Genomic DNA, 24,833 nt, shown 5'->3' on the forward strand with positions numbered 1-24,833 from the left:
TGAAATGGACTTTCAAATGGAAAAGAAAGTGGTATCTAATGAAAATTAGCTGTTGTCAATATGCGGGACAGATTGGAGAGACAAGGAGAAGGCAAGAAGGCTAAGCAGGGAATGAGAGCAATAATACATGAGTAAGGTACCCAGACTAGAATAGCAGTTATAGAGAATTAAAAAAGAAGAGAGGGGAAGAAATAAATGGGAGACATTTCTAAAGTCTAATTCACAGAACTTGGAAACTAAATGGACATAGCAGAAAAAAGAAAAGGATGAGACATATATTTTAGGCCTGAGTAACTAAGACAATGGTGCCTTTGACAGAAAGAGAAAAGTTGAAAGAGAAAAACTATTCCCACAGTTTATTTTGGAAACATTTTTACCAAGAGTCGTTCTTGAGTTTTGAAATCATCACCCTATAAAACTAACTTAACTCAAAGCCTATAAACACAGATGTGACGATAAAGGGCTAAAAGACCAAAATCCATTCTGTATTCCAACCCTATTGTCTGCATTTGAACAACTGATATTTGTCCAAATGATGTTACAAAATATTTTCTTATCCTTCACTGACAGGACATTAAATATTAAATAATTCAACATCCCTGCAAAGGTCTGCTACTTTTTATATATTAAGGTTGTATTAAACTCGAAAACAATTATCTTAATTCAAAGAACTATTATTGGCTAACCTCTCTCATCAGAAGCATCACTGAGTTTTCTATTTACAAGTTGGCTAGAAGCATTCAACATGGTGACATATCCACAGAAATGCTGCAAGTCCACTTTGTTCCTTAATATTTGCAATGCCTTATGAACACCCATATTGAAACGAGTGAATTCTAAGAACAAAGAGTTGACATAACATTAGTGAATAGTTTTATAACACACCACCAACTTAAACATACTTTTCTTAATTAAACAATTCTTAGAACTATTTTTTACACTTTAATATAACAAGACTGATTCCAGTGAAGAAATGTATGTTAATGCAAAAGAATGTTGTTCACATATGACATATTTATAATCTTCAAGCATTTACAAAACAAATTACCTGACAAATAAGCAAACAAAGCCAATCAGTGGCAAATTCTCTTAACTTTTTGTGGTTCTATATTGCCTGGAAAACTTACTTGGTGGGCTTCTTTCAGGAAATGTATTAAATACAAATAATATTTGTTAAAAATTTAAGAAAAGCGGCCGGGCGCTGTGGCTCACGCCTGTAATCCTAGCTCTTGGGAGGCCGAGGCGGGCGGATTGCTCAAGGTCAGGAGTTCAAAACCAGCCTGAGCAAGAGCGAGACCCCGTCTCTACTGTAAATAGAAAGAAATTAATTGGCCAACTGATATATATATAAAAAAATTAGCCGGGCATGGTGGCGCATGCCTGTAGTCCCAGCTACCCGGGAGGCTGAGGCAGAAGGATCACTCGAGCCCAGGAGTTTGAGGTTGCTGTGAGCTAGGCTGATGCCACGGCACTCACTCTAGCCTGGGCAACAAAGTGAGACTCTGTCTCAAAAAAAAAAAAAAAGAAAAAAAAAAAAAAAAATTAAGAAAAGCAAAATTATTCTTAGTGAAACTAAAGCTAAGAATCTATTTGAAATCATATGCCTAAATTATTTACACATTAGCTCAAGTTCTCATAAACATGCAAATTTATAAAAGAGAAAGATGCTCTATATCATATTCATATTCTATTTTTCAAATATTCATATTTTTTATACTTCACACAATAATCTCCCGAAGCAAGGGATCCATTAATCAGTTGAGATCTTATACATTTTAAGACACTGTTGTCACTATCTACACATCTTCAGGTAAATAAATATTTCTTCATTAGAACTTATAAAGTGTTGGAAGATTAAACGGCAAAGTTTAGTTGCAGAGAAGTACTCATTTAGGAATAGGAGCTATTTTTGAGAGAGAAAACTCTTCAGGTTTTAAACATATTATTCATAATAGGCAGAAGAAAGATCTTAAACATGAGGCTTCTGCAGTCTAGCCATATGAAATGGAAAAAATATAAAATCCTCCCTTTTCCCTTCTTTGGGAGAGTGGGGGAAAGTGGTAACTAACATTTTAGAAGAACAATAAGTTCTACAAAATAACATAAGTTCAGTTACTTGAACCATTCACTATTCTCTAAAATCCATATAATTAATATGGCCCTAAGAATCAGAAAAATAGATTACAATATAGTAGTTTTGCATGGAGCAGGAAACAGGGTATCTTCTATATTATAAAAGAATGAACATGATTTACAGAAATTCTCTGAGCATCTTGCATCAAATGTACTGTAGCTCACATCCATTTCTAGAAGGAGATAATGTTAAACAGGGCTTTTCTGCATTCGTTCTAACAAAAACCCTGCAACCACTCAAATCCCTTCTAATAGCAAAAGTAAATGCTGAAACAAGACATACATGCAGGTGTTCAATAAACTACAAAGTAGTATACAAATACAAATGTTCATTAGCATCCATTTCTAAATTACCTAAAAAATTTTGAAGATGATTTTAAAAATTAAAATATGAAACCATTAAATTTCTAGCAGCAATCTGTATGTATATATAGTGTGTACATACAGACCAATTAATCTGTAAACTGACACTGAAAACTTGGCATTGAACACTTTGAAACCTCCCCCCACAAAAAAAATGTATGGAACATTGAAGGAAAAAAATTAACTTTCTAAGCATAAAATCTTCCCTATGACTTCCCTATGACTTCTCCCCCAACCTTCAAGTAAACAGACAATAAAAGGAAACTAAAAGGCTTAGCATAGAGAAAATGTAATCTTCCATCTAGGCAGATAATCCACTTACTGTCTTCAACTCCAAAACAGACTAGTATATTTTCACAGGTCCTAAATGGGTCTTATTCTATCAGTTTCTTTGTGAATATAACACATGACAAAAAATACTACCTTTTGCTAATACTCTTTAATAGCAGAATAGTAAGAACCTAGAACTTAAAAATTTTAAGAATTCATTTCCTGCCATGTTTTCCACCAAATTGTTGACATGATTAATAATAAGAAAAAAAGTCAATGGATACAATTCAAAAGGTACCTCCTTGTAGTTCTGTTTCATCAAATGGAAACGGTATATGGACAGTTTCTCCTATCCCATGCAAACCATGTCCCTAAACATAAAGACACACAAGTTGAAAGATATAAGAGAAACCTACATTTTCAAAAATTGATATTAAAACAATAAATAAGATTGTGTCACATAATGGTATATTCCACATTAATACTTCACCAAAATGTTTTTTCAACAATTTTCTATAGCAAACAATGACAATCTTAGGTGTATATTAACCTATAAGGCAATGTTTTCCAAATTGAGTATAGGCTAATAAAAAAAACAAACAGAGGCTGATTTAACAGGTAAATCAGGTATTAGCCAAGTGAAGACTGAATGAGGCCAAGTGTATTTGCACAAGGGTTAGCTTCTGAGAGAGACAAGTGGTGGAAGAATCCCCTCAATCACATGGCATACCATGGACTAATTGAACTCAAACTCACAAACCTGCACTGAAACAACTTACACTTAAAGTTACCACATCATTATAATTACATATAATTGGAAACAACCAAAATGCCCACCAACAGAGGACTGATTAAATAAGTTACAGTATGTATTTTCAATGCACTTGCAAAAAAGAAAGAGGATGCTCCCTATGAACTGAATTGGAAAGATCTCTAATTGCTACATGGAAAAAACAAGGGGCATATGAGTGTGTAATTGCTTGCATATGCACAAAGACACTCTACAAGGAAACAGCAGAAACTAATAGATGTAGTTATCAGATTTAAAGAAGAGATGAGAGTGGGAACTAGGTAGACAGGGGGAATGATACTTCTCTCTGTACACCTTTTAAAAGTGTTTTAATTTTGAATCATGTGAATGTACTATTAATTCAAAATTAAATTAAAATTGATTCTATCCACCATAATCCCATGTAACAAATAATTCAGTCATATGCAATTAATGTTATTCATTTTGAACTTTGTTTTAAAGCTTTGCTTACACTTAATAACTAAGTTTGAGTTTAGAGTTATGTAATAACAAGCATGAAGACTTTAATTTTGTTTATATATTTAATACTATCCTAATGGAAAATTTAACAGAGGATCTATAAATATTTCCCTTTAAAAGAAACCTATATACTTCACAAAAATCAGGAAACCCTGATATATCCAAGAGAAATCACACTGTTAGTTGTTTTATAAAAAAATTTGAATACATTTCTGATAGCTCTCTTCTACTCCATTGATAGATTTATGATTTAACTCTAAACAGATGGTTTCAATAAAATCATAGTTTTAAGCAAAATCTTTTTGTAATGTTTAAAGTTCCAGCAAGGTGAATTTTTCCCATGAAATTTAATAAAGGAGGTATTCTTTTTTAGCAAAAGCAAAACTCCTCAACAAATGCTTCAAAAGTAGGCACTTTCTGCTGATTTGGTTATGTTTTCCTATCCATATTTTGCAATACCAAAGAAACAAAACCAAAAAACCTAACTTGGTTTGATCCACTGAATACTGCCTATAGAACATATATTATAGAACATAACTTGCAATGACTGCCTCCCCCCCACCCACAGACACACATTTTACAGGTAAGGAAAACTGAAGCTCAAAGACATAAACACCTGACCCACAACAGGATGGGAAAGAGGAATGGGCCACCCACTGCTCCTTTGCTCAATTTCTACTGCCACTACCATCACAGCTTACAGTGTCTGAGATCTTCCTATGTGCTCAACACACTGCAAAGCATTTACATAATTATCCATCTCACTTATTTTCTTCAACCACCTTATAAAGACTGGAACTTTTATCACCTCCAGTTTACAGGTAAAGACATTAAAGTTTGAGGAGGTTATTTAATTTGCCAGAGGTTACTAATCAGTGTAGAACCAAGATTTGAATTTAGCCAGTCTGACTAAGTCCATGTCTACCCATCCTATTATGTTATCTCCCACCACTTCCCCTACTATATGTTTTACCTGGCTAATTTCGTCCTCTCATGCTTTTAACTACCATCGAACTGCTGAGGCCAACACTTAAGTCAATCTCTCTTGTTCAATATCTCATTTGAATTTCAGAATTTCTTTACCATCCAAATATCCCACAACTACACCTTATACTCAACATGCTCAGAACACAACATACCATGTGCCCCATTAAGCTGGCTCTTCCTCCTGTATTCTCTCAATACAGGAGGAAGGAATCACCTCCCTTCCACCTTCACAAGTCAAATACCCCAGATCATTCTTCCCTCTTCCCTTACCTTTCTCATATACCTCATCAATTCTATTAATTGCATATTTGTAATAGTTCTTAAATCCATCTTTTTTTTTTTTTTTTTGAGACAGAGTCTCACTTTGTTGCCCAGGCTAGAGTGAGTGCCGTGGCGTCAGCCTAGCTCACAGCAACCTCAAACTCCTGGGCTCAAGTGATCCTCCTGCCTCAGCCTCCCGAGTAGCTGGGACTACAGGCATGTGCCACCATGCCCGGCTAATTTTTTGTATATATACTTTTAGTTGGTCAATTAATTTCTTTCTATTTTTAGTAGAGATGGGGTCTCGCTCAGGCTGGTTTCGAACTCCTGACCTCGAGCAATCCGCCCGCCTCGGCCTCCCAGAGTGCTAGGATTACAGGCGTGAGCCACCGCGCCCGGCCTAAATCCATCTTTTCCTTTCAATTCTTATTACTCCTTCCCTGATTTGAGCTGTCTTTATCTCTTCTCTAGGCCACTACACACAATCCTAACTGGTCTCCTCCTGCAGCTTCCCCCCAACACATCCATTCTCAATACAGTCCCCAGGTTGATTCCTATAACACATGTCACCATGTCAATCCCCTGCAGGGACCCTGTAATTACTACTGTCAATCTACAGGTTAAAGCCTAAGCTCTACAGCAGGACATTCAGGGCCTACCCACTTCTCCACACTCATCTCTGACCACAATCCCACCATATTCCAACACACCCCTAAAAAATACAGATTAAATTTATAGGCCTTGGCATATGTCATGTTACTTCATATTCCTATTGACATGTTCAACAAACACTAGTTGAACAACTACTATAAGCCAAGCATTGTGTTAGGCACCAGGGAAATAGCAGTGAAGAAAAAGAAAAAAATCCCTACCCAGAGATTTTTTCATGCTGGCCTCTCTGCTTAGCCTGGCTCTCTTTTAAATCCTTTTATTCAGCCCGAGTCTCACTTTCTCCAAGTAGCTTCCCCAAAGCTCTTCTCCTTGCCCCCAGGCTGGGTTGGGTACCTCTCTTTAATTCTTCCACTATATATAATTTTATTCAGCACAAAGCAAAAAGTGAAACTGACTGCTTATGCAACTTTTCCACCATCCTTAAACTCCTTGATGATGGGGGGGGCGTGTCTCATTTGTATATCTAATATATATAATTAGCACAGAATATGGCACACCTAATTGTTAGATGAAGGAATTAGTGAAATCTTTATTGAGAATGTAATATGTACCAGGAAGTGGGCTATACACTTCACATATACCTTCTCATTTCATTCTCTCCACAATTCTGAGCATAAGTTGCCTACCTTACATTAGCTATTATTTTTGTTATGCAGTAGATATTGCCATCTCCATTTTACAAAGATGAAACAAAATATAAATAGTACCCAATGTCCCACAGCCCAATAAGCACATGAAAAGAGGTTATATATTATGCACATCAATATTATAATGAGATAACCACTTCATACTCACTAGAGTGGTTATACTCAAAAAGTCAGATAGCACCAACAGTTGGTGGGAAAGTAAAAGGATGCAGCCACTTTGCAGAACAGTCTGGCAGTTCCTCTAATGCTTAAACACAGTTACCATATGACTCAGCAATTCCATCCCTAGATATATAGCCAAGACAAATGAAAACATATGTCCACACAAAAACTTGTACACAAATGTTTATAACAGCAATGTTTATAACAGCCAAAAAGATGGAAACAACCCAAATGTCCATCAACTGATGAATGGATGAAATGAAATGGAATAAAGTGAAATATGGTATATCCATACAACAGAATATTTGGCCAAAAAAGGGAACGAGTTACTGATATACACGATGAACCTTGAAAACATCCTAAATGAAAGAAGCCAGTCACAAAATACCATATATTATATGATTCCATGCATATAAATGCCCAGAATAGGAAAATATGTAGAGACAGGAAGTAGTATTGTTTAATACTGGGGGAAGGTTGAGTAAGGAGTACAAAATAGGGTAGCAATAACTAAAGGGTATAGGATTTCTTTCTTTTTTTTTTTTTTTCAATTTCTTGTAGGGACGGGCTCTCACTATGTTGCCCAGGCTGGTCTTGAACTCCTAGGCTCAAGTAATCATTCCACCTTGAACTCCCAAATTGCTGGCATCACAGCACCTGGCCCATAGTTTCTTTCTGAGATGATAAAAATTTTTTAAAATTGAGTGTAGTGTCATCTGTACTTATCTATGAATATACTAAAAACCACTGAATTGTACAATTTAAATTGATGAATTATATAGTATGTGAATTATATCTCAATACAGTAGTCCCCCATTTTCTGCATTCACTTTCAAGTTTCAGTTATCTACGCTATGAAAATAGGTGAGTACAGTACAACAAGATATCTTGAGACCACAATCATTCACATAACTTTTATTACAGCATATGGTTATATAATTAGTCTATGTTATTTCTAGTTATTATTGTTAATCTCTTACTGTGCCTTAATTTATAAATTAAACTTTATCATAGTATGTATGTACGTATAGGAAAAAATAATATGTATAGGGTTTAGTACTATCCATGGTTCCAGGCATTCACTGGGGGTCTCAGAACGTATCCCCCCACAGATAAGGGGGAATGATGCAAAGCTATTATTTAAAAAAAAACAAAAAACATTGGTCACACAGCTAACAGAGGGTGAAGCTAGAATCAAACCTGGGTCTAATTGCAAAGTCCATGTTGCTTCTACCACCTCCACACTGCCAAAAAGCCAAGACTGAAACCCAAATCTCTGATTCCTTATGCTTCTACTGTATAAATTTCAAATTATTGACATTTGATTGCAACTCAGTAGAAAGTGAGCCAAGTTATGATCTTTACAATAAATATCCAACATTGGTTATTTCAAATGAGGTAACTGTACCTGAATTAAAACCGCAGAATGTGTTAAAGCATCATTCAACATCGTGAGCACATTTGATGTAGGAACTACCCCAGGATCATGACCCCAAGATGTTATTAGTAATCGATCATAACCCTATTGAAAAGAAAATAATCCATAAAATGATGTTTAGAAATAAAGAAAAAGTTAAGAAAGTTATCTATAATATGCTCACAAATTTCAACCCTCCTCAAAAAAACAACTCAAAACCTCACACCCATACCTGGAATATATCTGGCAATTTTCGAAGTCTTGTACCTTTGGACAGTAAAAGAGATGGTGGTCCTTGTCCAGTGATATGATAAATGTACAGTTTAAACCAGACAGAACTGACTTCTGGGATAGCTGGTCCAATATGCTACAATCATAAAACAGGTAAGATAAAGTTGTAATATTCATCTAAAGAAACCAGATTTCACAAGTGACCTAGTCTTATAAACAGCAAATGCCTCGTATAAACATTAATTGCAATTATCCTTATGAAAATAAATTTTAAATGCTTCATTAAAATAGTTTCAATTGAATACTAGAATTAAGAAAGTATATCTTATCACTACAATTAAGAGAATAGACTCTGGAATAAACTGACTGCCTAATTTTAAATCTTGATTTCAAGCCCTTCAGCAGTATCACCTTCAGTAGGTCACTTAAGGTCTCTGTGCCTCAATCTATAGATTGCTCAATCTATAAAACAGTGGTAACATATCTACCTCATGAGAATGCTGTAAGGTTGTTCAAAAGGCTTAAAACAGTACCTGGAATATAATAAACTCTATATTAAAGTGTTAGCTATTATTATCATTAATCACATACAAGTTTTCACAAAAGGTACTACCTACCCTTCCATCCATTTTACCATTCATCCAGATAGTTCATGAATTCCTACTATGCCCAAAGGTTGTGTTAAACAAGTGAGGGGGCCCACAAAGAATTATAAAAAAAAGGTTGGTTAAATGCACATCTACTGCTGAAAGCAGAGGACAAAATTTGATAGGGTCCTCAATGAGGCAGCTAGAAAAACACAGGCAACAAAATCTACTATGTGCAAGAATCCCTTTCTTTCTTCCACACCATTAAACCCTGCATATCTAGGAAACTAGGTACGATGCAGCACTGAAGAAAAGCAACATAAACCCCACTCTTTGAAAATGGTACAACTTCCTTGTTAAGAATACAAATAAAGGCAACTGATTTATTTTTGATAAATAAAAAAACAAAAGTAATTTTCACATATAAATTCTACAGTTAACTAAAGTTTCAGCTTTCAAGCATCATCTTTTCTTTTTAGTTTAGTTAGTATCAAGCCCTATTTCTGAAACATTTTTCCTTATTAAGTTTATCTTACCCCTCAAAATGATACAGGCTCACTTCTTAAAGCAGCCCAAAACATTCTCTTTAAGTTATTCTGTACATGAATAAAATTTTAATATAATGCGCCATAAGTCATTAAATGATACTTAAATTATAAATAAAATATGCCAGTCATACTTCACAAACAAATATAACATTATCTTACAATGGCATAAATACAAAACTGCTTTTTCTGAGTTGGTGCTTTTAATATTTGGTATCTGCAAGTTTGAGAATTGCAAAAGTAAAACTGACAGTAGTCACGATGGCACAACCAAGTGTATCAACCCCTTTACCTGAGGGGTACAGCTGCTGACCGGCCGGATTTCATTGGTGAGGGGAGCCATGGAAACAAGCAGCGTGTAATTTTTGTTCAGCACTCTGCTGCAAGTTGCTGGGTCCAAACCAAGAAGGCTTTCACAGCGTAAGAGATCCAGAGGAAAACCTGAGTTACAATCAAGCACAGACAGAGAATCAAGGACTGACATTGTGAAACAAAACTGTTGAACATGATATGTTAACTGCATTGAGATTTAAATTTTTCTTAAAAGGTAGAGAAATTCTATCAAGGAGTACCAAATCTCCTAGGAGACCATGAAGACATTTTGAAATTTAAAGATGAAATTTTTTATTCTTTGGTCTAGAAAGACAGTTGTGTATGGATATTTCAGGCTACCTTTTACTTTAATTAAATATGCTTATTTTACCTTACTTTCTCCCTCCATGCCCAGGTACTCTATGACAGCTGCATATAGCTGACCCTTGATTAGGGTTAGGGTGCTGATTCCCTGAGCAGTCAAAAATCTGCATGTAACTTTCAATTCCCCCAAAACTTAACTATTAATAGCTTACTACTGACTGGAAGCCTTACTGATAACACATATAGTCAATTAGCATATATTTTGTATATGTATTATATACTGTATTCTTACAATAAAGCTAGAGAAAAGAAAATGTTATTAAGAAAATCATAAGGAAGAGAAAGTATTTACTATTCATTAAGTGGAAGTGGATTATCATAAAGGTCTTCATTTTCATCATCTTTATATTGTGTAGGCTGAGGAAGAGGAGGTGTTGGTCTTGCTGTCTCAGGGTGGCAGAGGAGAAAGGGGTGGAGGTGGAGGAGGAGGCAGGAGAGACAGAAACACTTGGTGTAACTTCATGGAAATACAATGTAACTTCTGCCTCTTTTTTTCACTTCTCTAAAAATGTTTCTCTATGATACCAATCCTTCCAACATTTGCTTTAGGTTCAGTGCTGTTATCATATAAGGGCTTATAGAAGTCAAAAGCAGTCTGGAATAATCAGAATCCTTCCACTGGACTGTCTAATATCAATTTGTTTCCTGGTACTGCTTTTTCTATAATACATCTTAATACAGCTTCTTCCTCATTGTCTGGTATTGGTTCAGAAACACTCATCTCTCATCAAATCATTTTCTATTAATTCCTCTAGTGTGGTGTCTATTAGCTTTTGAATTTCTCCAAGATCTATATATTGAAACCCTTGACGACCCCTTACCCCCAATACTGATTTTATCATATCCACAATCTCTTCATGATTTCTTTGATTGGCTGTCGTAAACCCTGTGAAGTCACACAGAACATCGGACATGTTTTTTGCCAACAGAAATTTATTGTTTCAGGCTTGATGGCTTTCACAGCTATCTCCAAAACAACAGCATCTTTGATGGTGGAATACACCCAGACTTTTCATGATGTTCTCTTCCATAGTGTTGACAATCCTTTCCAGAGGTACTATGTGTAATAAGCCTTAAAGGTCCTTATAATCCCCTGATCTAGAGGACAATATAGAGATGCTGTGTTCTGGGGCAAGTAGACCACTTCGATGCCTTCAGTGTGGAACTCATGGGGTTCTGGGTGGCCAGGGGCATTATCCAATATCAAAAGAACTTTAAAAGGCAGTCACTTACCAGCAAGGTACTTTCTGAGTTAAGGAACAAAGTAACAATGGAACTAATCTACAAAAAGAGTTCTTGTCGTCCAGGCCTCCTTCTTGCACAACCAAAAAACTGGCAGCTGGTATTTATCTTTTCCCTTCAAGGCTCGAGGATTGGCGGCATTATAGATAAGGTCAGTCCTGACCATAAACCAGACTGCATTTGCACAGAACAGTGGAGTAAGCCTATCCCTTCCTGCCTTAAATACTGGTGCTTACTTCTGCCCTACTAATAAATGTCCCTTGTGGCATTTTTTTCCACAATAGAGTACTTTCATCTGCATTAAAAATCTGTTTAGGCCGGGCGCGGTGGCTCACGCCTGTAATCCTAGCACTCTGGGAGGCCGAGGGATGCAGACTGCTCAAGGTCAGGAGTTTGAGGTTGCTGTGAGCTAGGCTGACGCCATGGCACTCACTCTAGCCTGGGCAACAAAGTGAGACTCTGTCTCAAAAAAAAAAAAATCTGTTTAGGCAGTTATCCACTCTCCTCAATGATTTTCTTAATGGTGTCTGGGAACCTGCTTACTGTCTCTTGGTCAGCAAAAGCTGCTTCTCTTGTTATCTTTACATTTTTTAAGCCAAACCACCTTCTAAAATTATCAAACCATCCTTTGCTGGCATTAAATTCTCCAACTTTAGATCTTTCACCTTTTATCTGCTTTAAGTTGTCATTTGACCTTGCTTTTTCTCAAGTCACATTAGAGTCTATAGGTATGCCTTTCATATAGTAATCCTGCACCCACATAAAATGTACGTCATCAATATGAGATTAAAAAGGTATTTTACAATAAGTACAAGTTTTTCATGCCTTCTGGCATAGACGTAGTATGGCTTCACAAATTTGCTTTTCTTTATTCACAATGGTCTTCATGCCAGACTTAAAGTATTGCACTAAATATGCTGAAAGATATCAAAACTGCAATTACTGCGATATGCAATTTGCCAGACAGACAAACTGCTCACATGGAGATAATTAGCATCACACAGCAGTTTAAGCAAATACTCACAACTTTGAGTTCACTGCAATAACAATTGAAGGTGGCTGCCAAAATATTGCAGTCATACAATATGTCCTATAGTTAACTTTATACAGTTATGATTTAATACTGCATCTTTATGTTTATCTCTCAACTTTAAATGGTACAATGTATGATCTATAAGTATGCATAAACTTTTGATACATGTTAACTTTTTATAATAGATTTATATATATTTTATGGTAATAAATGGTAAAATAGACTAGTGTCTATATATACTTTATGCATTCATGACATATCTAACTTTTCCTTAATTTTTCAATATTTCTAGGTTACACGGTCTGTTTGTGAGTTTTTTCAAATTGTTGCAAGTCTCCAAGAATTTTCTCAGTATATTTAATTAAAAAAATCCACATATAAGTGCAGTTCAAACCCATGTTGTTCATGGAACAACTGTATTATGAAAGCCTGAGCGCCAGTAGAAGCTATGTTCTTCTCCCTGTCGTCCCACTGTTTCTAATCTCTACAAAGAGAGTAACAGTTCTGTTCTCATTTTAGCCTAGAGGCAATAGTTTCTGATGTAGAAATATGTGCCCTAGACTGCTAGTCCATAAAGCATGAACTCACTTAGCATGCAACAGATTTTAAGCATTCCTATTCTTAATCCTTTTGGAAAATACCAAATGCTATTGCTCTCTAAAAAGAGATATCTAAGTTTGAAAGAAACTTCAGATCAGGTTAGCCATCTCCCCCTTCAAGTAAAAATGCATCTAACAAAAATCCTGGCCTGCCGAGAAACACTGAGCACAACTAGTGCCAGGCTCTTGGTATGTAATACCATTCCCCAGTAAAAGAAACCAGGCTCCTAGGAGACAGGAGCCAGCTTGAAGGGAATCCTGCTGGCAAAATCTGAGACAAATGGAGCACAAAAATAATTAAGAGATAGTAATGCCTAATTACAGACCATTGAAAAAACAGGAATTCATAAATCCATACTGAGAAAATAAGAGCATGCCTAGTCCCAACTGTTAAATATGGAGGAAATGCTGGAGTTGGAACAAAATTACCAATTTGCAACCACTATAGTAAAAAACAGCTAAGGCAAGAACCATCAATGGATGCCAAATGTAGCAGGAAACACTGATGAAGAGTAGAATATTTGCATGGTTTTAAAGTAACTCCTGACAGATTGCTTATTAGTTGTGGAGGGAAAAATAGTTGACTACACAGTGGAAAAACTGGACAATGCATTAACTGAGTGATCAAAATTGACATCACCAATGAGGAACAGATGGAAATCATGAATCTCCAGATGTCAAACCGTTAGGAGGACACAACACTTATGTGATTTTCTAGACGTGAATGCAGGACTTGACCTAATCATGAGGAAACAGCACATACACCCAAGATGAGAAACTTTCTACTAAAATCTACAAAAGAGGAACTGGATTCTTAAAAATAAGAACACCATAAAGGACAAAAAATGCTATTTATTTGTCCCAGAATAAAGGAAATAAAAGAGACATGACAATTAAAAATAATACTTGAACCTAAACTAGATTCTGCACTTGAGAAAAAAAAATACTATTAAAGATATTATTGGGTAAATTCACAAAATAGAATATTAACTGCAGATTACTGAAGTTATGAAGTTGCTGTAAGAGAACAGTTCTACTCTTAAGAAATACACACTCAATAATTTAGGGGGGAAGGCCATGATATCCAACTTACACCCAAATTCTGGGTTAAAAGTAACTATACCTTAAAGCTTGCCCGCAAAGAAAAAAAAAAAAAGTAACTATACCTATTCTTATTCTTGAAATTTTTCTGTAAATTTAAAATATTTACAAATAAAATGTTAAAAAATCAGGAGTCTATAGTTTAATGAATAGAGTTCTATACATGTCCCAGCTAAAAAAACAAGGTGGAGGCAGGAGAGTGAAGCCTCTGAAAAAGTGGCTTCTACCAAGTGACATTTCTGGCTATGTTCTAGCCAGTAACATGTCTGGCTGGAACAGAGGATATATCCTGAAGTAAAATGAGAGAAGTCACCAGGTGGCTTAGGAAAAGGAGAAAAGGGGAAAAAGTTCTAAAAAGACTAAAGAAATGTATGTTTGATTAAGTACACTGAGAAATTATACAACAGTCATGAGTGGGAAAATGCTATCCAATAAGAACATCTGAATGTAGTAAGGAGAGAGGTTATTCAAAAGGATTGAGGAGTAGGGGTCCACCGTAATATGGGGAAAGAGACTATTGCAATCATGATCACAAAGTTCCTAAGAGTCTTAAGTGTTACACAAGGGTTTTTCTTTTATAAGAAAGGAATAGACAAAGCAGAAAGAATAGGGTATGAGGAATTGGGTGGCAAGGGGACAGTACAAGACAGCAGATTAGAGAATATTTTACCACAAGGTCAGCTTATTTCTGGGAGGGGCCCTGAAGTAGGGGCTCAGGTTGAGGTTGGGTCAAAGTTCAGAGGCCTGGAGGAAGGAGAGAAACTTAACCAAAGTTTGGCTAACAAGCATTTCGTTCTGATTGATCAGTTGGGTCAGGCAGTTTTGGTCTATTGTTTATGAGACAAAGGGAATTTGGAGGATCCCTTTCTGGCCTTGTCAGGAGTGAACAAGGTGGGGGGCACCAGTGAATCTTATCTGAGTTACAAGAGCTAAGAATGGGTCTTTGCAATAAGCCCTTCTCCAAAACACAAAAGGGTGAGAGGATTTCTTAACCTTTAGGCAAAATTCAACATTTTTAACAAGTACAGAAAATATTTAATGTGTACTAGAACAAGGAAAGTAGAAAGTCTAAAGAGTTCATGGTAGTTAGAATACATTTTCTAATATTTTTACAATGGGGATTGCTTTTCTACAAATGTGGATTAATTTCTAAACATTTCCATGGTACTAGGCTGCCAAATTATATATCATTATATATTTTTATGTCTGACTGGTATTGATCATAGTGGAAAGATGCCTTTTTAAAAGACTAAGATACTGGAAAAAAAAATCATGCTTATGAGAAAAAATTAGACCACACATTGCTTTTATTTTTTAAGCAGTGCCCCATGCAATTCAAAACCAAGAGATTACTAAGAAATTAGTCCTTTTCACATATGACAGTCTGCTTCTATGACAGTATCCCAAAGCTTTTGCTTTACAGTAAATACCAAGTACTGCAGGATATACGCAAACTACAAATTTTTACTCAAACAAGATGCTTACACCACCAATACTACAGAACTTGTTTTCTAAAAAAGAATAAGGTTCAGTTGTCAAGCCCAGCACCTACAGAAAGCAACGTTTCTCAACAGGATGAGCATGAAGACTTAATACCCTAAGGAATCCGCTATATGGAATGAACGACCTTTTCTATACATCTGGAATGGTACTAGTGATGTACCATCATCAGAAAAATTGAAACAGTAACTCCAATCATTTTCTGTGTTCTGTGGTTCAGAGGAGGAGCTCAACTAAGAAAGGCTGGTTACAAGAATGAAACTTCATAAATAGTTGCAGGTTTGGTCTTATAGAGAAGAGTTAATTACAATTTAACATTGGAGCCCCAGCAATTATTCTAAGCAATGAAAGCTCCAACTGACACCAGGAATAGTCAACTATTAAACCTACCTTAAAGGTTAGAATTACACTTAACTATTTTCATACAGAATAGGTTTAGATTTACCATTTAACTTACTTCATGGTACACAGACTATTCAGAGTGAAAACAAAGTTTAGCCCAAACTATGAAGCAACAAATTGTTGGTAAGTCAATAAAAGCTTAGTGTTCAAGAGAAGATAACATTAATAAAAAGGACAAGGCAATGGAAAAAAAATCCAAGAGACACAGATAGAATAGTCTTCTATTCCCAGCTCTTCCACTTACTCATCATGGGCTTTGATAACTAAAAAAACAGGAGATTTAAACAGATAAGCTCCAATTTCTTTATTTTTCAAAGGAGTTACACTTGGCTGGTCACTACTCTCTAACATTCTCAGATTCTATGAAAGGCAGGGAAGGACAATGTATTTCAAGACAGCTACAGCAGAATATTTCAAACAGTCTAACTCATTATCTCCATAAATCACTAAAATGTTTCAGAAATTCCAAGAGTTTTATATCCAACACATCTTCAAGACTGTTCCACTCACTGCTTGATACCTGATCTAATATTTGGTAGCAAAAAATGGTTACCCATCAACAAATGCTTATCAAGGTGCTTCAGGCTCTTGGTATTTGGTGATTCAAAATTCTCAGTTTTAACTATTTATGAATAATCTCAAAAAGTGCCACAACATGTAATAATCTGTAATTCTGCTAAGGCATGCTAAATCTGCAGAAGTGAGTCACTAGGTACTCAATGAGTCTCGTCTCTCTCAGCTAAACTTCCCAGGATCTTTGTTTTCACCTGTGCCACAATTCCTGTGAAGTGATAGTTGATTCCTTCCTTAATTTTTAAAATTGAGCTGAAAAGAAAGCCAGATGCTGGTGAGAGAAATAAAATAAAAATTAACATGACTAAGAAACTGATGGTTCTTGGCCAGAAAAATAGGGTTCTCAAGTAAATGAAAGAATGAAATTAAATGGTATAGTGATAACAAGGACCCACGAAGTCTCAAGATGACACTCTTGTGAATGTCTAAAGACTTGAGTCAAATGCTCTTCCAAAGATGTCCAAGCCTACCTGAACACTAGAATCATCTTTTTTTAAAAGACACATTCCTAGGTGCCATTCCACATCTCAAGATCCACTGAATCAGAATCTCTAGGTAGAAATTCTGATACCGTCAGTTCAATCAAAGTGTGGGAACCCCCAGTTATCACAAAACTGAGAGTGTCTACTAGGGCAACAGCCACATTAGAATCCATCAATACATTAAGATTGCCACTACTTCTTTCTTTTTAAAAAGAAATTATCTGTTCCCTTTTTTGAAAGTAAAATACTTTAGTAAATATCACAGTAGATCTGAACAGGAAGTTCCTGTTTATTATTTCATACAATGGAAACTTTCATTCTTGAAATTTTATGCTACCTATATTAACTCAATTTTGGTCATTTGTTCAGCCCTTAGAGCTAATGCTTGTTCTTGACTCCATCCAGTTACTTAAATAAATTAACACTCCAACACCTTCTCTGGATACCAAACAGATTTAAATACTATGAGTGTTAATGGCACATGAGAAGAGAAGAAGTAAAATAAGTTGACAAGCAAATAAATTCATAAAACAAGCCTCTAGTTATAAATCCAATATGCAGTCTACGCAAAATATATTACATAAGTGATGATTATACAAGTGAGCATGATCTGTTTAATTTCTTAGGAAAGAAGTTTCACAGAATCATGTCTTCAAAATTAAACATATTTATCATACCATAATTGGGTTGGTCTGGCTGTGCAGTATGCGCAACTAGATCTTTATTATGACGCAGAAACAGTATTGTGTTTCTCAGAGTAAGCGCATGATCAAAATATCTCTGTGCTTCTCCTTCACCAGTGCTCTGAACCTAAACCAAGAGAAAATAGATTTTGCAACAAGCACCACTTTCATGACGTTCACTCTAATAAATAATTATATAACAGAGATATTAAGACATTATTCAAAAGCAGTAAATTGAAAATTTGGCCAGGCAATACTGAAACAAATATTAACCTGAATCTTGGTTGAGTTTCCAATTTTACAACATTTATGAAGATGACAGAAATTACACCAAGTAAAACTAACAATATTTTAGCAACTGAATAATAGGAAATTATACCATTATATAAGTTACATGTCCCATATATAATTCAAATAGAATGCTTAAAATACTCTAAACCCAATGCATTTTTTCATTTAGAAAAGTACTCCTATCCACAGTCACCAATTTTGCCTGTAATTCTCATCAATTTGTGCAAATTTTGTATCACCAGTTACAAGGGACAATGGAGTATGAAATTCAACATGGTTGTTCACCACTGTTGAACATACAACTTAAATTCACTCAGCAAGAATTTGCTGAGTGGCTCATATGTACTATGATCTCTCTAAGAGATAAAGATAGACAGGACCATAAATAAGGCCAGCGAAGGCAGGAGTTTTGTCCGTTTTTTTCTGTTACTCTATCTATATATACATCCCAGAAACAGCACAGAAAATGGAATGATAGGTCTACCTAAATTAGATTTGCATTAAATTAATAAGACCAACCAATTAAGATTAATCAAGATCAGACTACTTAAAAAGTAGCTAAGAATCCATTTTTTAAACTAAACCTCAGACAAAAAGGCCTTTCCAAGAATAACTATGCGGTAAAAAATGTATATATATTAACAGATTTATGAATGAGAACAGATGTGATATTGCAATTTGCTACATTTGATAAAAGACTACTTGAGGCAAGAAAGATAAAAATTGGGAGACCAGAACTTAAAATGTGCAGGAACATAGTAAAAAATTTATTGGCAAAAGATGATACACAGCAAGAAATGGGGTTAACAAAGTGACTTAAAAAGCACTGAAGAAATAATAGAAGTATGAAGACAAAAGTAAAAGAGGGCAATTAATAGCAAAGGATTATCTATTTCTGCACTGATAAAAGTAAACATCCTATGGAGAAAAAGCAGCAAAAAAATGTTATGGTCTTTGTTTAAGAGATATAAAAGAATTAAGGAATCATTACAAGTTCTCTGAACAGCACATTTATATAAAGAGAGAGAAAATTCATCACTAAAACACAAAAGGCACCAAAATTATTAGTCAAGGAACAGATCAGGCACACAAACTATTTGCATATAGAGAAAAGCAGAGTATGGAATAAAATATCCAAAGAAAGAAAAACACCAATAAAGGGAAATCAAGATTTAGAGCTAAGGAAAACTAAGGCTATACTCACAGGGGAAAAGATGGTTTAGAGCAAATATGGCTGAAGTCTTCAAGATGCTAAAAGGGACAGTGAGAGCGGACATAAATATGATACCCAGGGACACGGTTCCAGGTTTAAGATAACTGGAACAAAAATTTCAAATTTAACTGCCTAAGAGATGATCTTAGAGAACCATACCAGAAAAAAAAAAATGAAAGGTTATTTTAGAAAAAATTCAATTTAGAAAATTACAGACTGAGATTTCTATACCCCATTTCTTTATTTTATCAAATTATGTTAAGAGTTAGAGGAGGTAGACATACCACTTTAAACCCACAATATACGTTCCCCCACTCAATATGTTTCAGTCTAAATGACTGCCACAGTATTAAGCTGGGGAATGAGGTAGGAATGAATAAGAATACATGAAAAACCCATCACAACCAATAGACTGCAAGCAAGAAAAGGTTCCAAATGCCCTGTCATCCCTAACATGCAATCTACATTTACCTTTTCTAGTTCAATAAGAAAGCTGTCCAGAGACTCATCTGAGAGTTTGCCTACTTCAAACATTGTGACTGCATGACTCTTCAAGTTCTGCAAAAAGGAAACAAAATATTAAAGTTCTAGTTCCCTTTTTTATGCTAGGCATAATATCTTATATTTATTTTATGCTTTCCAATATATTTAAACTTAAGGGTAAGTCAGGGAAGAGGCTTATTCTTCCAGTTACAAAAGTAACCTTCACTGAAAGTTACTACACTCCTCTAAGGAATATAAAACAAAGTCAGTTATGTTTTTAGGCATAGATCTAGTACTTAAAAAGACATAAAAGCACTGAATTATTTTATATCTAATCTTTACTTTAAACACCTTCATATTTAAACAAGAATTTGACTTACTGGCGAAAGATTTCCCATCATTAAGAAGGCAGTAAGAGTTGAGTCAAACAGAAATGCGATACGTTTTGTGTATCCTGTAGATAGACTAAGACTGCTTATACTGGCAGTGTCAGCTGAAAAGAAATCAAAATTTGAAATCAAGTAAATGAAAATTATTCTTTGCTTACCATTCTAAATGAGAATTTCATTTCAGCTTTATTTGATAACCAGAATGTAAGAGGTTCCAGTCATACCTATCTCTAAGCAAAGAAAAATTTTTAAAAATGTTACAAAGTACTTACTTTTATACTATATTTCTTAAAAAGCAATAATAAAGATTTTGACACTAACAAGACTAATTAGCCTAACCTCTTCAGATAAGTCACCTGGCTCAGGTAACAGCCCATGCCACAGTCCCTCCTGCTCCTAACATTAAACCATGGGCAATCCCCTCACCCATTATTATTTGCCTACCTTAAGGCTTAGCCCACACTATTCTCTTGGGCTGAAATGGCCAAGAGAATACCGACCACTGGCAGGCTCTTATCCTTAGCCCAAATAACATCTTGTCTGTGAAGGCTTCCTAAACCTCTCTAGCCAATAAAGGGTCTCTTCCTCTTTGCACAACTTGTGCTCACATTGTTATAGTTTTTTTGGTTACATTCCCTTTCCTTTCCCTAGACTTAATTCTTAGATGACCATGTTCTAGTCAATTTTATACCCTAAGATTTAGCACAGTGCCCAAAGATTGCAGACAGATTAAATAAAATCTGAAACAAAATTATAAAATAACAAGTATATGTTTGGACATATGCTGTACCTATAGACAGACTCTAAATTAAACTGAGTTCCTACTGCTGACCTGGATCTTCTTGACTATTTGTATCAGTGTCAGTCGCTGATGAAGCTTCTTGTACAGGACTTCTACTTTCCCCGCCATCCCATGATAAGAGCATCTTCTGTGGATCCAAAGTACTCCTGTTAATGAAGAACACATCCACTTTTTAAATATCATATAAATCATCTTATATAAAAATGCCTACTCAAGTCACTACTTAAATTATGAATCATCCATCTAAATCCAGTCTTTTATTCAAGCCCAAAACTGAGACGTAGCCCCAAAATTCTCCGCCTGCATAGAACAAGGGTTCTTAACTAAGACCCATAAATAGGCTTAAGGAAATTCAAGAATCCTTTAAAATTATATGTAAGATTGTGCTTTTTTTCTGGGGAAAAAATTCTTAGTTTTCATCAGATCCTAAAAAAGATCCATCACACACAAAAGATTAAAAACCACTAACATATAGGGTTCACCTCAAATAACAGATTGAAAAAATAAGATTTTTATATGTAAAATTAGATGTTTCTTCAAAAGGAAACTCTAATATTTCATAGTGAATAAATGAGTTACTTTAATCTGTTTACGGATGGAACATTCTTCCATGATGAATGAAGTTGATCCAAATTTATTACTTGTCCCTTCTTATGGGCAAAACCCAATCGGCAATACATTGAAACAGCATTCTGAAAGGAATACGAAGGAAATTAGCATTTACAATAAATCAGACATTGAAATATTTGTAGAGAAAAAATAGACTAATCATGATTCTCATTTTTATCCCATAGCTAGAAAAAACAATTTTCAGTAGGGCTGTTCCTCCCTTAAGGTCTTCACATACATATAGGAAGGAATGTTTCCAACTCTCTGGCCTTGCCCTCCCTACCTCATTTCTAGATACCAATCAAACTTCTTCCTGCCATATACAGAAGTGTGAAGGCTTTTTTAGTCCATGCAGTGGAATCCTGATTTGAGACTCCTTATCATGCTCTTTCCTACCTTTGTAAGCACCCCTTTATTGTGCACTCCTTCAGACAGCTAACAAGAATCTCAATGCCTATTTCACAGTAGCAAATCAAGATAAAAATTTGCTAGTAAAATCCATTCAGTAGTCACACAAGTAAAGCAAATATTAAATAACATACCTTAACCAGGGACAAGTCTATCTCTAGGACATTTGCAAGCTGGAAAATAAAAATTTATTTTTACATTCTTAGAATTATCAGCATATTACACAGCTGTTACAGACAAATGTAATCACTGTAAGCAAAATTTTAAATTATGAATAGGAAGATTAAATAAATTTTGAATTCAGAACTTTTTTCTTTCCCTATCTCTAAGACATTTAGAGTAGTACAGATCCAGATAGTGACTATAACAATTCAAGATGCCTTACCCTTTAACGTTTCTCATTTAAAAAAAGAAAATTCCTAAATAGATCAACAAAGTCTAAAATACTTCACTATAAACAGTCATGTAAAAAGTTATTTAACCAAATTATAATTTATTAAGTGAAAAAAATTTTAATGCACATATGTAGGAATTTATTTAAGAATAGTGACATTTAAGTATATTAATGGTCTATGATCTCCCCAGATACAGATTTTGAAAACATTTTAACTGTGTCATTAAACAACTCTACCCACTTTACACAAACTTATTTTAAATCTTGAGATTATCTTCTTTCATAAGACAATGCCACACTTACCTCTGCAACATTAGTGTACTCATCTATTGAAACAAATATCTTATAGAGCAGAGTTTCAAAATAATCACCTTGCACTCGATTCATTACAAAACCTTCAAGAGGAGGAACTAAAATAAACAAAATAGACTTTTCTCAGTGACATGATTTTATAAAATAAGAAAATATAATTTAAATATCTAAACAAAAAAAGAAACTTCTAACTTAGGAACTGAATGCAGCTTTTGAGTTATTTTATCCACTCCACAGCAAGTTTTCTAAAACTTCCCAAGTTAAGGCCATATACGACATTGCCTACAGAGAGGGCTGTGAAGGTAGAGCACAAAATCCACAAAGACTAACTGAATTCACCATGGAACTCTCAGTTACCAAGGCAGAGGAAATGCTGGATAACATGGACTTGGCAGAAGGACAAGGGAACCAGGACTGCTTCAGAATGGGGAAGGCTACAGAGGGTTTCTGCTGTGTGGGTTTTTGATGCCTCATCAGCAGCAGGAGTGACTGGGTCAAAGCAGAAAAGCAAAGGACTGCAAGATTGCTATGCTAGACAAAAACCAGGTGGATGGAAAGTACTGACTCTCTCCTCTGCCTTTCTCCCCATCACCTCCACTTGACCCGAAGGGGAAATTCATCTTCATGATTGTCACATTTACCAGTCGTCACTGGTATAATCTGCTCTTTGGGGCTTTCTATTCTGTATCCTTCTTGGTGGGCTCAGTGGCAAGACCTTCTTCAGCACAGCAGGCAAGCCAATCATCTCTCTCCACCTGAATATTCATTCATACTCATCTCTATCTCTTTGGTCCAAATGTTCTAATCTGATTCTCCAGAGGGCTCTGCCCAGCCAGTAATAAAGAGGTGCTATGCCTTTCTCTGCCATTCTCCCCAGTGTGTACACTTTCCTTGAAAATATCCTGGGAAGGTGGAATGACTAGGCCACAGCAGCATTTGGGTATCTCTGTGTCCCCTGGCCTAATACCAGCTAACTGTACCCAAAAACCTAAATTATTTTTAAAGGTGAAAATTAAGAAAAAATTCAAATGGTCAACATCAAGACATTGAAAAAAACATAATGTATATTTCAAGATAGGTTATTCACTTTATAGATCTGGCTCACGTCATTTTCTAATTTAGTGCTACCCATATTTCCAGTCATTCAGGTACTTTTAAGGACCAACGTTTCTTTACAGAAATATTTTAGAAATCTAATATTTGACATCATTAATTCTTTTCCTATACTATCAGCTATATAAAATAGCAATAGCAAACATTTGTTGAATACTTAACTAAGTGCTAAATCATTGCCAGGTACTTTATATATACAATTTCATTTAATCCTCTTAACCCCACAAGTTATACAGTAGCATTAATTACCCCTATTTCAGAGATAAAGAAATGAAGGCACTTAAGAGGTTAGAAATTTTCCTAAGTCACAATTTATATCTGAGCAAAAAGAATGAGGCAATTCCACATGAAAAGATAGGGAATAGTCTCTAAAGAATATTTAGTTTTAAGAAAAAGCATGAACTACAGTATACAATCTATGTAAAAATTAAACTTAACAGTGGCTGCTGAAAGAAATTGGGCAGGTAGGCATAGGAGTGGGAGGCAGACATTTTTATTCCCTTGTAAAGTCAGAATTTTGTATCATAATTATTACCTACCCAAAAATACATTAATAAAAATTTTTGTCCCTTCCCTCTGTTCAGAAAAAAAGAAAAAAAAATGAGTTATTTTTAAAAATGTGTTCAAAATAATAAAAAAATATATATAAAAAAAGAAAAAAAAATTAAAATTTTTATAAGAAATTTATCCTTTTTTTAAAAAAATTTAAATTATGGAAAATGGTATGAAGTTTTCTAAAACAACTAAAAATAAAACTATCGTATGACCCAGTAATCCCACTTCTGGGTATATACCCAAAGGAAATGAATCGATAGGTTGAAGAGATGTCTGCACTCCCATGTTCAATGCAGCATTATTTGCAGGAGCCAACATAAGGAAACAACCTAAGTGTCCATCAACAAATGAATGGATAAAGAAAATGTGGCATGTATACACAATGGAATACTAGTCAGCCATAAAAAA

The 24,833-nt window shown here is 35.0% G+C and overlaps 1 protein-coding gene across 1 annotated transcript in view; it reads right to left on the bottom strand.

Moving 5' to 3' along the window:
- FAM91A1 (family with sequence similarity 91 member A1) overlaps positions 1 to 24,833 on the bottom strand; it is a 48,798-nt gene that overhangs the window by 8,286 nt on the left and 15,679 nt on the right. Inside the window, exons 9-20 of the mRNA XM_012743324.2 lie at positions 22,749 to 22,855; positions 22,186 to 22,224; positions 21,614 to 21,726; positions 21,065 to 21,180; positions 20,224 to 20,336; positions 19,832 to 19,918; positions 17,851 to 17,983; positions 9,838 to 9,986; positions 8,415 to 8,549; positions 8,174 to 8,287; positions 3,065 to 3,137; positions 687 to 836 (exon numbers count right to left, since the gene is read on the bottom strand). Of these exons, the coding sequence (XP_012598778.1) occupies positions 687 to 836; positions 3,065 to 3,137; positions 8,174 to 8,287; positions 8,415 to 8,549; positions 9,838 to 9,986; positions 17,851 to 17,983; positions 19,832 to 19,918; positions 20,224 to 20,336; positions 21,065 to 21,180; positions 21,614 to 21,726; positions 22,186 to 22,224; positions 22,749 to 22,855 (1,329 nt within the window). The remainder of the gene's footprint in view (positions 1 to 686; positions 837 to 3,064; positions 3,138 to 8,173; positions 8,288 to 8,414; positions 8,550 to 9,837; positions 9,987 to 17,850; positions 17,984 to 19,831; positions 19,919 to 20,223; positions 20,337 to 21,064; positions 21,181 to 21,613; positions 21,727 to 22,185; positions 22,225 to 22,748; positions 22,856 to 24,833) is intronic.

This window comes from Microcebus murinus, chromosome 7 (assembly GCF_040939455.1).
Source record: "Microcebus murinus isolate Inina chromosome 7, M.murinus_Inina_mat1.0, whole genome shotgun sequence".
Lineage (NCBI taxonomy): Eukaryota > Metazoa > Chordata > Mammalia > Primates > Cheirogaleidae > Microcebus > Microcebus murinus.